This window comes from Condylura cristata, unplaced genomic scaffold, assembly GCF_000260355.1.
Source record: "Condylura cristata isolate star-nosed mole 26May11 unplaced genomic scaffold, ConCri1.0 scaffold00024, whole genome shotgun sequence".
NCBI lineage: Eukaryota > Metazoa > Chordata > Mammalia > Eulipotyphla > Talpidae > Condylura > Condylura cristata.
Window position 1 is genome coordinate 30,766,049 of NW_004567125.1, and position 14,943 is coordinate 30,780,991.

At 50.7% G+C, this 14,943-nt stretch overlaps 2 protein-coding genes across 2 annotated transcripts in view; both read right to left on the minus strand.

Moving 5' to 3' along the window:
* FAM129C (family with sequence similarity 129, member C) overlaps positions 1-4,047 on the minus strand; it is a 15,959-nt gene extending 11,912 nt beyond the window's left edge. Inside the window, exons 1-3 of the mRNA XM_012728929.1 lie at positions 3,987-4,047; positions 2,625-2,755; positions 59-188 (exon numbers count right to left, since the gene is read on the minus strand). Of these exons, the coding sequence (XP_012584383.1) occupies positions 59-188; positions 2,625-2,755; positions 3,987-4,041 (316 nt within the window). The 5' untranslated portion in view covers positions 4,042-4,047. The remainder of the gene's footprint in view (positions 1-58; positions 189-2,624; positions 2,756-3,986) is intronic.
* Positions 4,048-7,025: 2,978 nt separating this feature from the next.
* Positions 7,026-14,746, minus strand: PGLS (6-phosphogluconolactonase). Its single transcript, XM_004688628.2, has 5 exons — positions 14,380-14,746; positions 10,747-10,854; positions 10,237-10,338; positions 9,549-9,689; positions 7,026-7,936 (listed from the first exon to the last, which is right to left on the minus strand). Exons 1-5 carry the CDS (start codon positions 14,665-14,667, stop codon positions 7,799-7,801), a joined length of 777 nt encoding a protein of 258 aa, XP_004688685.1. The 5' UTR covers positions 14,668-14,746; the 3' UTR covers positions 7,026-7,798.
* Between the last annotated feature and the right edge of the window lie 197 nt (positions 14,747-14,943).

The following is a 14,943-nucleotide window of genomic DNA, read 5'->3' on the forward strand; positions in this document are numbered from 1 at the left end:
GGATCTGTAGAGCGGGAGGGAGAAGCTAGAGGTGGATGGGGCTTGGGTCACCCCTTACTTACCTCCCTGTGACTGAACCACTCCAGGCGGCCATCCCCACGCAGAACACAGAAGACCGGCTGCCACTGAGGGGGGTGGCCCTGCAGTTGGATCAGGGGCCCTCGGTGCTCTCGAACTCGGGGCAGCTTCTGAGGGAGGAGGAATGGATGTCCAATGAACCAACCCATGTCCGGAATTGGAACACTGGACAGTTCCCACGCTGCTAGTGCGGCGCTGGGATTCTTTACCAAGCAAGTGCTTAGCCCTGTCCACAGCCTGGGAGGCAGACACTCTCATGCTCCCCCACTTAGAAGCAGAAACTTCTTGAGCCTCGATGAGACTCCAATCCTGGCCAGCATCTTGACTGCAGCCTGAAAGTGACCGAAAGAAGCATGCCAGGTGGCCTCCCTGGAAACTATCTATCCGCAGTCACTACAGCACAAGTTTGACCCCCAGCCAGGGAGCTGACCCACATGGTCCAGCAGACCCCTCCTGACCCACCCACTGCTCCCCTCAGCAGTAGATCTGCCTGTTCTGCTCCCCACTCCATCTCTGGCGAATCCTCTCACCTTCCCTCCAGCTCTGGCCTATACCCCAGTTCTTGTATGCATAAATAAATAAATAAATAAGCATTCCCAACCCATAGCAGCCATGAGATAGTAAATGAGTGATGCTTTAGCATCACTAAATATAGTGAGGTAATTGTCATGCAGCATCAGCTGAGGAACACAAGTGGGGTTCCGGGGTCATGTAGCACGTGGGTTACTTTTTAGAAATGGCCAGGCTACAGCCGGGGGACAGCACCTCGTGTCACTCTCTCTGTCACTCTCACTCTCACTATGCAGCTCTTCAGTGCGAGGGCTGTTTCCTCCCTGGGCCTGGGAGCTGTACCTAAGGCACACTTGGGCTCAGTAAATATTTGATGACTAAATTAACTGCATTTATATGTTTTGAGTCTTTGGTGGTGTTCTAGGAACTTTAGTGTTTCTTCAGTGATTCTGCATACTTTTCCCGAGGTCTGAGATGTTCTATAATATCATTAAAGATGTTCTTATATAAATTATATATAGCTGGTCTTTGGCTACAACAGTTTCCCTTCGATCTTTTAACTTTGTGGAGGTACAGAAATGATATGCATTCAACAGGAACTTCACTTTGAATTCTGATTTTTCTGGGCCTGAGGTGTGTGCTTCCATCTTGTCTGTGGTGCTGGGCAGCACAGCCATCACCATGGGAAACACTTACACTGTACAGTGTGCAGGAGTTAGGCTGTTCTATGAGATATTGTACACGTTAGAATCAAGTCAACTTTGTGTTAGGCAACTTGTGACCAACTGGAGGCAATGTCAGTGTCCCGAGCACATTTAAGATGGGCTGGGCTAAGCTATGATGTCTGGCAGGTGAGATACAGTAAATGCATTTTCTGCTTCGGTTATGTTTAACCTCTGATGGTTTCATAGGTTCAGGCAAATAGGTTTCACAGGTTGCACTGCATGCAAGTGGGGGTAGCATCCAGAACTCACGATGCCCCCCGTGGGGAAGGGAGAATCTCAGGTGGCAGTGGCTCTGCCCCAGGGAGTCTCCACGCTGGGGGGGGGGGGGAAGAAGAGTGGTGGGACATTTCAGGACCCTGGTTTGGGCAAGGGACCAGCCTCCGTCGGGAAGGTGGCTTGGGTTCAGATCGTGCCTCTGCCTCATGCTGGTGGATGAACTCAGGCGTGTTTCCTCAGCTCTTTGCACCTCAGTTTCCCCTCTGGCCAAAGAGCTATCTCCCAGGATGGTGAGGACTAAGTTGTGCAAGCATGTGGAGGCCTTGGGAGCTGTTTGCCAGCTCCAGGGACATTTGGCTCAAGGGTTGGGCAACTCCAGGCTCTTGTTTCATTGACAAACACTTCCTGAGTTGACAGTCTTCCCGAGTCCCTACTATATGACAACACCACATGGACCCCAAGTGTGCAGGAAGGGGAGATAAGAGCTGATCCCTGATTTTGAAGGGCATATATATAAACAGACATGTGACCCAGCACTTCCCTGGAGAAGCAGCAGAATTAGGGTTCCAGGGGAGGTGCCTGACTCAGATCAAGCGTGCAGTGGTAATCAAGGCAATCTTCTTGGAAGGAATGGCAGGCAAAACACAAGGAGGAGTGGGGAGAGGGCATCGTGCATATAAGGGTTGGGGGGTTCAGTGGGCATGCTGTGCCATTGGGTACTGCTCTCAGGCAAAGTGTTCTCCAGCTTCAGGGCTTTGGCCGCAGTGTGCCCTGTCTAGCACCCCCTTCCCGTCCTGGGCTCTAGATCCAGCTCTCTCATCTCCTAGGCCTTAGCTCAGAGACGCCCTCGCTGCATGCACCCAACTCCCATCCAGCATGCCCTGAGTCCTAGAGGGCAGAGCAGGGTCTGTCTCATAACTGCGGTGGCTTCTCCCGGCAGCCCAGGGTGGGGCGCCCAGTAGCTGTCCAGTAATAGTTCTGATGAATTTGCAACAGTTACTCCAGATCTTGGTACCAGAAACGCCATGGTATGAGGAGGTTCCCTGCCCAACAAATACCCCCTGCTCAGCCCTACTGCCCCCTTTAAGTACCAACCTTACTTCGCAGCAGCTGACATTGAACCGGCTCATGGGGGCCCAGCTCATGGGCCATCTGCCGCAGAAGTGATACTGCCAGCTGTCCACGGTAACAGGGCAGGAAGTTTCTCAGCAGGGCATCCATCTGGCCTGCAGATCAAGAGGACCATGAGTCGGCTGCGTCAGATCCAAAGACCAGCCTAAGGAGGACAGAACAGGCAAGAATCCACTGGTGGACTCCTGCCCACTTCCTCCCCTAGGTGCCTAACAAGATGTGCTCCAAGTCCCATTCACCCTTAACCCTCCATGTCTGTTTCCATCCAAGGTGAGTGGGTGACTTGAGTGTAATCTAAAACTGCAGCACAATAAGCTATAATTGTATAATCACAGAGTTTAACAAATTTAACAGATGTATACACCTGTAAAGTCATCACCATGATCAAGATAAAAAACAGATATATCGTACCCAAAAGTTTCCTCATATCTCTTACTTGGGAGATTTGCAAAATCTTTTAAAAGCCCCACCCCAGCACAAGGGAACTTTTTGGGATGATGGGTGTGCTCTGTATCCTGATCCCGAAGTGATCACACAGGTGTTAGAGTTCTTCAAGCTGTTCCTGTATGTTCATCCTACTGCCTGAAATTTGGATCTGATGGATGGATCACCAGCAGCCATTATGTGCTACGAGGTGGCCCCTGCAGACATGATAGCCCATGAAATGATAGACCACCCATGATAGAACCATGAGATAAGAGGAGCTGGGATGTTTAACTTTTCTCAATCTGCCTGACACCTGTAACTTTCTTTAGCAAAGAGAAATAAATCTTTATCTTGTTTAAACTAGTTTAGGAAAATAATCCTGAAGCTCCCTTGAGTAATATATTGAATTCATTGTGTGACAATAACTTCACCTTCTTTTCTGGTCTTGATTATAAGCCCATAAGAGTGGGCCCATTCCCAACCCTACTGTGTCTCCAGTTCCTAGCATAGTAGGAACTCAAACTTGTGTATGGAAGTTAGAGGCACCAGTTCCTTATCGTCTCAAAATGAAAACTGAGCCTTGTTTCCCAGGGTCCACACAGAATTGTCTGCCTACCCCTGCCCATCAGGAGATCTGGATGGGCCCATTGCACCTCCCACTTGGCACCACGTCCCCCACCCTGAACCCACACCCTGAGTAGGGTTAACAGATTTACTGAATAAAAATATTGGACACCAGTTAAATTTGAATTTCAGGTAAGTAAGGAAAATATTTTTGTACAAGCAGGTCCTCATGCAAGATCTGGGACAAACTTTGATTTAAATTATTCATCACTCACCTGGGCTTTGTATTAATAGGGCACCCAAGTCCTGAACCCCACCTGTCTCATGCCTGCTTACCCCTTAGGTGCTGTTGCTGCCGCTTGTCCAGAGGGCTAGAGGGCCGCCCGCCCATCCTGCTGTCGTCTACTGGTTCCCTTGAGAGTGAGGCAACACTTCTCTTCCTCACAGCATCTGCGGTTCCTTAGTTCTGGGAAATCCTGGGAGCAGAGCAGCTGGCGAGGGGCCTGGATGATGGTGAGAACTGTGCTGTGATCAGGGCAGAGAAGGACTAGGCTGTGTGGTGGGGGATGTCCCACCCCAGCCCCACCCTGCACCTGCATCCTCCTGGTTCCCCTGGGACCAAGCCCCCAGAGCTGTTGGTTTCTGTGGGGACCTCTGAAGTAGCCCTGGAGGCGCGGTGGGGTTGTGGGAGACAAAACTCCTAGCTGGCTTGGGAGGAGGAATGCAGGGCAGATATCCATCAGGAATTGCAAGCAGTGGCTGGAGTGAGGGGCAAGGACAGGGTGGGTAGAGATGGGATGTCTAGGGTGGGTAGGAATTTCTAATTCTAATTCCTGGTGCCAACCCCCACTGTATGCACCACATTGCTGGCAATACTGAGTCCCAAGAGGATACTGCCATGGCTCCCAGCTGTCCCCCATCTAGGAAACCACTGAACAGACACCTCAAGTCCATGGGATCAGTGCTGGGGCAGGGGAGGAGGTGGCTGAGAGAGACTGTGTCACTGTGTCCTTGACTAGGGTTGCTAGGGTTGCTGTTCCTTTTTCCCTGTTTTGCCTGAACTGGGCAGGTTAAATTGAGTCTTTTCCCCTTTCCCAGTGCCTGGCACAGAAGAGCCCCCAGTGTTTGAGGGAGGAAGAGAGGAGAGCAGGAAAGTCTGCAATCCACACTGAAATGTGATCAACTGAAGGTCTCTCAAGCTTTCAGATGAGGGGAGTGTCAATTTCCAGTGGCTGGAATTTGGACATGAAGGCTGGGAATATAAGCAATCACTTTGGACTATGAAGTGAAACTCACATAACAATGATACAACTATGCCATTTGGAAACTAGAATCTCCAGAGTTAAGCCACCAGCCCTAGGTGGCTTGTCTCCACAGAAGGAATTAAATTGACATTTTAAGTTAGCAGGAACATCTGACTTTAAGTGTCACTAATGTCTAGAGGATTCATATCTTCTTTAAGAAACATCACTTTGTGCCTGAGCCCATCCTTGAGTTATAATACAGAAGTGGGCAAAACAGGGCCCTCCCTGGTGACACAAAGGGTTAAATCACAGCACTGTGAAGCTCTCCACAATCATTGTAGCACGAGTTTGATCCCCGGCCAGGGAGGTGACCCACATGGCGCAGCAAACCTCTCCTGACCCATTTCAGTAGATCTGCCTGTTCCCCACTATCTCTGGTGAGCCCTCTCACCCACCACACCTCTGGCCTTTACCCCAGTTCTTGTATGCATAAATAAATTTTAAAATACTTTAAAAAAAAAAAGGGAAGAAAAATTAGATAATTAAAAAAAAAAAGTGGGCAAAACAAGCTATAGTCCACCCCCCCCCCATGGACCAGACCATGGGGTTAACAAGCCAATAAAACTGTCAGATTGGGCCCTCCCTGGTGGTGCAGCGGGTTAAAGCCCAGTGCTAAGAAGCTAAAGCCACTTCAGCTTGAGTTCGATCCTCGCTCTGGAGGTGACCAGAGACCTCTCCTGACCAACCCGCTGCTCCCCTCAGCAGTATTTATTTCAGTACATCTGCCTGTTTTGCGCCCCCCCCCTTTGTCTCTGGTGACTCCTCTCATCCCCCTACATTTGGCCTATACCCCAATTCTTATGTGCATAACAAATAAATCTTAAAAAAAAGAATGGAGAGAAATAGAACCCTGGGCAGTAGACAGTATGCGCAGAGGACATGGAAATGAACTTGGTGGAATCCAGGAACGGCACAGTGGACTGGTGGAGGTGAGTGAGGGCAGATGTAGGATGGTCAAGATTCCTCAGGAGCCACATGGGCCAGTGAGGTGTATTTCACTCTTCCAAGTAGAGGGGAGGTATAAGCAGCTTTAAAGCAGGGATAGAAGTTATGGGGGTAGGGGTACGTGTGGCCCCATGCCTGTATCCTCGCGTTCCCTTTGCTTCTCAGCCCCCTGCGCTGGTCTCCCCCTGCAGCTCCCAAGTCCCAGCCATCTGCTATTGCCCACTGGGGCTTTTTCAGTATTTCTGTTCACTTTCTCACTGTCCCATGAGGTGTGACTGAACCAGACAAGTCGTTAAAAAAAAACTTCACTATCTGTGGTTTCGACTTCAGGTTTTCAATTCCCATGCCCCTTTTGGGGGTGTCTGTGGGACGTCCCCGGTCCCACACTAGAAAAATTTGTTGCATGGGCGAGACCGCTGTGTGCCTGCCAGCCTGCCCCAGTGCCATCCCGGGAGCCAGCAAGCTTCACTGGGCCATAACCTTGAGATGAGCTCAGAAAATGCAGTAAATCTGCACTTGGCACATTCTAGGCTCCAAGCAGGCTGCAGCCCCATGCAGAGCTGACCCTGTGCGCAGCAGGAGTGTAGTAAGGTGAACTGTGTTCCTACAAGAGTTATGTTCAGTTATTATGGGCAAAAAAAAAAAAGTGTTACTAAGGCAACGATGTGTCAAAATTGCAATCCTACAGTGGTAGAGAAAGAAAGTGGTACGGAGGTTCCTCAAATTTACAAAGACCCAGCAATTTCACTTCTAGGTATATACCCAGAATAACTGGAAAGAGGGTCTCAAAGAGACGTGAGTACCCATGTAGGAAAGAACATTATTTGGCTTTAAATAGGAAAGGAATTCTAAAACAAGCTACAGTATGGACAAGCCTTGAGGATATCCGTGTAAAATCAGTTATAAGCAGACAAACACACACCCACTTGGATGTGGCCCCTAGAATCACCAAATCATAGCAGGTATGTGGTGGATAAGGGGGCTGCAGAGTACTGAATGGACACATAGCTTCAGTTATGGGGTCCGATGTGGTGAGGTTTGCACAAGGTGAACTGTGTCCCTATAAGAGTTAAGTCCAGAAAAATGTTGTGTACTTTAATGCCACTCAACCATACACTTGAAGTAGTCAAGTTGGCAAATTTTATTTTGCTCTTTTACACATAAAAGATAATGTCCACACCCCAAACCCTAGAGCCTCAGAGAGAGACCTTATTTGGAATAAGCACTTTTACAGATGTAACTAATTAAGAATCTTGAGATGAGGTCATCCTGTGTTGAGTGCTTCTATAGCCAAAGAAGACACTGAGACACATACACAGAGATAGAGAGGCAGAAATGGAGGCAATCCAGAGAGGGGGTGCGGGGCGGGGGTGGAGAAGCCCAGGAACCCAAGGACTGCCACCACCACCAAACACCCAGACCCAGAAGAAAGGCCTTGGGTGGATGCCGCCTCGAAGCCTCTAGAAGGATCCAGTCCTGCCCACACCTTGATCTTGTATTCTGGCCTCCAGAACCATGAGAAAATAGATTTTTAGTTTGAGGCTCCTTGGCTGGCAGGACTGTGGTGTGGCAGCCCCAGACTGTCCACCCCTAGGTGGAGGACGAGGACAGCGGGATCAGCCACTCACCCCAGTCGCCTGGCCCTACTTCCCACCAAGGACCAAGAGACAGCAGTGACTTCAAGCAAATACTTTTTTTAATATCTGGGTTGTTTGGAGTGAGGACCCTGGGGCTGAGCCCCCGGGCAGACTGGCTGCCCGCCGCTGTTGGCTCCCAGCAGCACCACTTGGCTTTTCTAAAAGAAGCCCAAGCATGGTGGCAGCGGGGCCCGGCCCCGGCAGGTCCTGGCCCAGACAGGTAGTGCTTGGTCCCAGCAGTGGCGGTGTCCCTCGGGCACAGCTACAACGTGGAATGCTTCTCGAAGGGCACAGTCAGGAGCCTGGCCGCTGCCTCGTCCAGGAACCAGCAAAGCTTCCCAGTGTGGGGCTGAACCAGGGCAGCGGGGAGCGGGTTCTCTTCCTTGTCCTCCAAAATGCGCTGCATGGAGAGGTCAGGAGTATGAGGCCCCCCTTCCCGTGAGGTCTCAGGGCCCCCCAGGGACAAGCCTCCTGAGCCGTCCAGAGGTGGCTGCTTTTCCAGCTACCCTACCTTCATACAATCAGGGACAGAGTTCCCTTCCCTTCTGTGATCTGCGACTACTTAACCCTGAGGTCAGCAAACCTTTACGGCAAAGATCAGAGTCCATATATAGCTGCCTCTTGAGCAACATGGGCGGCAGGGGCTTCAACCTTCTGTGGTCAAAAACCCACAAGGAACTGTTAACTCCGCTCAAACTTAAAGATACTGCCAGCCTTCTGTTGATCAGAAGCTTTACCGAGAAGACACAATTCAGATGTGCTGTATGTTATATATAAAATACAGATGTATCCTTACAATAAAAATAGAAAAAAGAAAATGTTATTATGAAAATCACATTCACAGTGTTGTGTTATATCAATGCCATAAGTTTGGCTGTCTGTGTACAAGAAAATATGTGCATAAATGGAGTTGCATATTGCTCAAGGCCAATTGTCTATTTCCGGCCAGGTCACATCCTGTCTCGCAACTACTCTGCTCTGTCGTCACAGCACAAAAGTAGTAGCAGATGACACAACAAAACTTTATTCATGGACCTGGAAATCTGAATTTTGTAAGATTTCCACATGTCAAGGAATATTTTATTTTGATTTTTTTCTCAATAGGTAAAAACCCCTTTCTTAGCTGAGGGGTTTGGCCCTACAGCCTGCAGCATGCTGACTGCCCTGGTGCAGCCTCCTCATCGGTGGGACACAGACACTGCTTTCTCCACCACGTCTGGCCGAGCATTCTGGGTCTGAGAGCTCATTTACTAAGATCCTGTGAGATCACCCTTCAGCAGGAGCTGAGACTTGAGGCAGCCTCACAGATGTGCACACTGAGCTGGGATCTCTCGGGCCCATAGGAAGGGGCCCTTGCTGATGGGAGCTAAGAGGCTGTCCAACGTCCCGCAGGCTTCGCTGGGAGGGGTACTGTGTCTGCTAGACTCCCAAACCCCAACAGTAGTCACCTCAGGCTCAAAGATTTGGGGGCAAGAATTATTAATCAATTTAAAAATATATTTCCAGTGTCTTTCATAGTCTTTTCAATGACAGAAAAAAAAAAAAACATTAGTTTATTTTAAGATCTTTATTTTATATTTTCCTTAAATATTATGTACAAAATATCTTTTTTCTTATTCCTACTATGCATGATTTCCCTGCACCCCACCCCCCTCCCCTTTAGTTTTGTCAAGCATCTATCTTTTCCATGTCCATGAATAATACTTTAAAGATATTAAGCAATTCATTAAACTCTGATTTTAATTTTACTTAATCCCTTCATTGACTTCTCTTAGTTGTACTTTTTTCTTATACCTATTTCTAGATTAGTGATTATTTCAAAATTTTTTAATGCATAAAATCTTATTCCATAACTGCTGACTCCTCCTGGCCTAAAACTGCAGTTTCCCTTGAACCCAGGAATTATACACTAACTCGGAACCCAGTGTTCTAATACAACAGTGTCTGGGACTCTATTCTATCCCTAGGCCCATGGGCCCATGGCTTCCTGGGAGTGGGTCTTCAGCCATTACCTTCAGAATAGCGGCCTTGCCTTCTCCAGTTGCCACAAAGATGACAGTTCGGGCTGCATTCAGCACAGGAAGTGTGAGGGTCACACGCTGTGGTGGAGGCTTTGGGGAATCGCTAATGGGGGCCACAATCTTTTCGCGTTCCTGAAGGAAAGAGATTGGGGGGTGCACAGAGTGATATTGCCACTGTGACTTCATGGGCACTCACACACACCAGGCACACTCCAGCCATCACCCCATCCAACCCCACTGATCCCGAGGTGTAGCTGTACCTCAGTTTATTGCATTTCTCTTTATTGTGCTTCATAGACCCTACATTTATACAAATTAAAGGTCTGTGGCAAACCTGCATGGGGCAAGCCATTGGCGCCACTGTTCTTTTCCACTGCACACTTCATAGTGCTACAGGACTGTATAAACCTCACTGCTCACCAACTAAGCATAACTGTTTATGCTTTACTACCACAGCTGCTTTACTGTGGTGATCTGGAAGCCAACCTGCAATAACTCTAAGTTGTGCCTCTATTTAACTAAAAGTCCATTTTAAGATAGGCATATGAGGTTCAGAGGAGTTAAGTCCAACATGCACACCTGGCAGAGGCTGGCTTGACTGGACTCTAGGCACTTCTCTCTGCCCTCTGGGCAGAAACTGTGGCTCAGGTACCAACATGACTAGTGTGGGCACACTTACCTGCAGGAGGGGGTGGTCTGGGAAGAGGGAGCAGGTATGGCCATCAGGACCCACACCCAGGATTAGCAAGTCAAAAACTGGGATGGAATCCCCCTGGAAGGCCTAAAGGAAAGAAGATGGTGCAGAGAGGCTGTGAAGTAGGACTCCAAGGACAGTTGTGAAAAAAAGAACCACACATGTCTATAAAACAGAGTGATGCTGGAACTCACCTGTGATCAAAGGTGCTCTAGCCTACAAGCTTCCATGTCTCACCTGGACAACTAGCCCAGAGTCTGGGGACACAACTGTCCCCAAGATAATAGGACCCATGCCTGGTATAGGGTGTCAGTGGGTTGGGGACCACAGGACAGGGCTATGACCTCTCAGAAGGGGGAATTCTCAAAGGGGAAGACCCAGGACAGAACTGGGTCACCCCCAGGGAAGTTTCCACTAAGACAATCATGCTGTGCCACCTGCAGGTAGCGCACCGCCCTGGATGAGGTGTTCCTGTGGCCACTCTAAGGGACTCACCTGTCTCAGTTTCTTGGCATAGTCCTCGGCTGCTTCCTCTACAGGCAGCTGGGGGTTAATGGTGATCACCTGGCTGTCAGGAATGGGCAGCCTAGAGAGGAGGTGGGTCTGTGGCAGAGAGAGGGAAAAGAGGAAAGACACATCACCAACAGTAATGAGGCTTCTTGGTGGCAGAGGGCTTGCACATATGATCATTTAGATCCTCCAGGTGAGGACGCCTTGAGGACAGGACTGCTTCATACCCACCCCCAGTGCCAGTCGAGATCTTTGGCTTCATCCGGTTTGGAAACTTTAGCCCAGTCTGCAACTGTCTGGCTCTGTTTCAAAATCCCTAGAGTCCCTTTACCCTGAACATAAAACCTAGCCACTCTGTATCCTCCATAAGGCCTCTGGACACAAGCTGCTTTCCCTGCCTGAAAAATTCCTATATATCCCTCAGGTTGCCTCCTCTAGGCAGCCACTCCTGGCTGAGCCTTCCTCACACTGCTGCTTAGAGGTACCACCTGTAATTGTAATGAGCGTTAACTTCTCTTTGGGAGAAGCATGGAGAGCTGCCACCACAGGTGCCCAACTCTCTAGTGTGCCACTTCTGTTCAGGTTTAATGCAGAAGCAACTGGACTCAGGCCTCCTGCAACTCAGAGGCTCCAGACATTTCCCACAGAAATAAGTCCCAGGCCTTTGCTGCATTCTGAGAGCCACCTTAGGCCACCTTAGACAGGGCCTAGCTCAGCCAAGGTTATGCTGGGCAGAGACTCAAAGGAAAAGCAGGGAATCAGCAAAAATACAGAACTAGAGGGGGAAGGTAGTAGGGGCATGGGATAAACCCATCAGCTTTCACAGGACTGACTCCCAAATGCTGCCGTAAGGAGTGTGGGCTCTGCACTGAGGGTAGCAGGGAGCTCAGGTGCTGGAGAGTAACATAGTCAAATCCATTATTGGAAAGGCCTCACTTTTGTCCAAGTACAAAGTCCCCATCTGCACACGCCCCTGCAGACTGCACTGAGAAAAGCCAGGAGGAAATACTGATGTCCACTTTGTCACCTGAGGCATAGTTGGGCAGGTGCAGAAAGTGGAACAGCTGGTTTGTCAGGCAGGTTTTCTCTAAACATGTGACAAGTCCTCAGCTAACCAAATCCCCTCCCGGGCCAGGGGAAGCCCCAACCTCAACCCCAAAGGTCCATGGCTGGGGGTGAGCAGAAGAAAATTCCTGCTGAGAGCCCCCAAGGGCCTATCTTCGAAGAAGAAAATGTCTATACTGGGTTTACTAGTGGCCCTCAAAGCTCATGCCCACTGTAACCTCAGAATGTGACCCTATTTAGAAAGAGGGTCTTTGCAGGTAGAACTAGCTAAGATGAGGTCATAGTGGATTAGTGTGTTCTAATAAGCAAGGACACAATGAAAGAATCAGAGGAGAAGACTGTGAAAACAGAAGCAAAGACTAATATGATGTGCCAAAAGCACAATTACCTGGGGCCCCCCAAAAGCACAATTACCTGGGGCCCCCAGAACTGGAAGAGATACAAAGGGCCCTCCCCTGAGTGTCCTGAGGGAGCCATGGCCCTGCCACACCTTGAGTTCAGACTTCTGGGCTCCAGAACCACTAGAAAATAACGCCCTGCTGTTTTAAACTGCCCCATTTGTGGCCCTTCACTACAGCTCACCCAGGGAACTGACAGAATTCTCCTCACAGGGGAACTGGCAGCCAGGCAGAATCCTCACCCACGTTCATTCCCACTACACAGCCTTTGCCTCTGCAGTGCCCTCTGCCCTGCCTGCCTGCGGCTCGCTCCTCACTACCTCCAGCTCTCAGAGCAAAAGTCACCTTCTCAGAACCCAACCCCCACCGTCCAGTTCACCCCCTCTTCCTCAGCACTTTCTATCATTCCACACTATTGTATTTGGTCTACACATTATACTAATGCTCTGCGTGGGTTTCTCTTATTTACTGTCCGATGTATCCTATGCCTGTTGTCCAACAATGAAGAAGGGAACCACCCAGTTTCCCACTGTGTCCCTACCACTGAATTCTAAGTAATTGGGCCTCCCTGGTGGTGAAAGGAGTTAAAGCACAGCACTATGAAACTATGCACGGACTCTGCAGGATAAGTTCAAGCCCAGCCAGGGAGGTGACCCACATGGCACAGCAGACCTCTCCTGTGTCACCTGCTGCTCCCCTCAGCAGTGTACTCCATTTTTTAAAATGACTTATTTATTTATGTATACAGCTGGGGTACAGGCCAGAGGTGCAGGGGCAGTGAGAGGATTCACCAGAGACAGAGCGAGGAGCAGAACAGACAGATTGATGAAATACACGCTGACAGGAGCAGCGGGAGAGACAGGAAGCTCTGTTGTACCATGTGGGTCACCTCCGGGGTGGGGACTGAACTCCTGCTGCAGTAGCTGTGGAGAGCTTCCTAGTGCTGTGCTTTAACCCACTGCACCATCAGGGAGGACCCCTCAGCAGGGTATTTCAATCTGCCTGTTCTGTTCCCCACTCTGTCTCTGGTTAATGCTCTCAACCCTCACACCTTTGGTCTGTACCCCAGTTCTTGTGTGCATAAATAAATAAATCTTTTTAAAAATCTGAAGTTTTCCAAAGTCTCTCGAAGTAAAAAGTCCCCCAAAAAATTTCTGGGAGAAGATACACAGAAGGCAAACAGGGGTCCTGCCCCAGAGCCATGGCCCAATGTATTCCAGGAGGGGGCAGGTTCATGTCCCAGTCCCCCGCTGGTCACAGGGTGACCCTGGCAAGTAAGCTCTCCTCTTCTGGCCTCAGTGTCCTCATCTATAAAATGGGGGTACTAGCAGCATCATCCTATAGGCTGTTGGGGGTAGGATGAGGTAGATTCATGAGATACTACGAATAAAGTGCTTGGTAAAGGACAAAACTTCGTTCTTTTCCAAAGAAACAAAAAAATATCAACAACTAAAAAATCAGTAGCTCAAGTTTCTAAGCCAAAAGAACGCCACACCCAGGACCTGAAAGACTCCAGGCTCCTAGCCAAGCTGGCGCCTCCCACATCTCCTGGGGCAGGTTTTATGGCCAGAGGGCCTCAGGGTCGTCCTCGGCACCTCCAAGTCTCCGTTTTCCCACTTATAACATGGGGGTGTCCCCCTAGTTCTACGAGAGCCGTGGGGCCCCGGTAGAGTGTAAGCCAGGAGATCATCAGCACCTCTCGAGGCGTGGATAGCGCCAAGAACTTATCCAGGTGAGGACGTTCAGGCCTGGGTTCTACACCAGCTCCCTGCTGCCTGCGTGGTCGCTAACCGCCATATAGAGCCTCAACTGTCTAGGTCCCTGGAACACGACTTCACCTTCACGCCTTTGCCCATGTCCTTCCCCCAGCCTGGCCACGGCATAAAGCACAAAGAGTGACTGCAAGGCGCCCACCCAGAAGGGAAATGTCCACAGCCCACGTGGGACATCTGGGCACCCAGATGTCATCTAGCCCATTCCCGTCTCCCGCCTTGAAAGAGGTAACAGGCCCAGAGTGACCCCGCGGGACCCCCATAGCGGGGTTCAGACGCCGGGCGCCGCCTCTTGGGGGTGACTCCGGAGGCACCCACAGGCGGGTTCAAGCGATGGGCGCGGCTTTCTGAACGTGACCCTGAGCGGCCCCCGTAGCGCTCACCCGGTAGAGGCCGTACGTGCTCTCGGCGTGTTCGAAGGGCACCAGACGCTCGTCGCAGAAGCCCACGGTCCAGCGCGCGAGGCTGGCGGAGCCGGCAGGGGCGGCGGCGGAGGGCAGCTCGCGGGCCAGCATGGAGACCAGGCTGCCGCCTGACAGGCCGAGCGCGAAGCGGGCGCGGGCCCCCGCGAGGCAGCACGCGGCCCGCTGCGCTACTAGTTGTGCTAGCGACGCGCCCAGCTCCTGCGGGCTCGAGAAGACTGAAATGAGGCCCGAGGCCGGCGCGGCCATAGCGACGGCGGCGGCGGCGGGGAGGCGGAAGCGCTCCCAGCGGCCGCCAGTGCGCCTGCGCAGACACGGGCCGAGCGCTCTACTGAACGTTCAAGCGGCAGCCTATGGCACATGCGCAGTCGCAGACTTGCCCAGTCGCTGGGTAGGCGGGGCTACAGGGGCTGCTACTTTTTTCCACCTAGTGGTGTCAGGGCAGAGCCACTGGTGTTGAGGAGCCAAGCCGAGATTTTGAGGTGCGGGGCAGGAGGGGGAAAGGAAGGAAGGAATTTTCTGGAG

Coding starts and splice junctions, on each gene's coding strand:
- PGLS (XM_004688628.2), bottom strand. CDS start 14,667: ATGGCCGCGCCGGCCTCGGGCCTCATTTCAGTCTTCTCGAGCCCGCAG. Junction 10,339..10,746: donor ATGCCAAGAAACTGAGACAG/GTGAGTCCCTTA, acceptor TCTTTCCTTTAG/GCCTTCCAGGGGGATTCCAT. Junction 7,937..9,548: donor GCAAGGCCGCTATTCTGAAG/GTAATGGCTGAA, acceptor CTCTCCATGCAG/CGCATTTTGGAGGACAAGGA.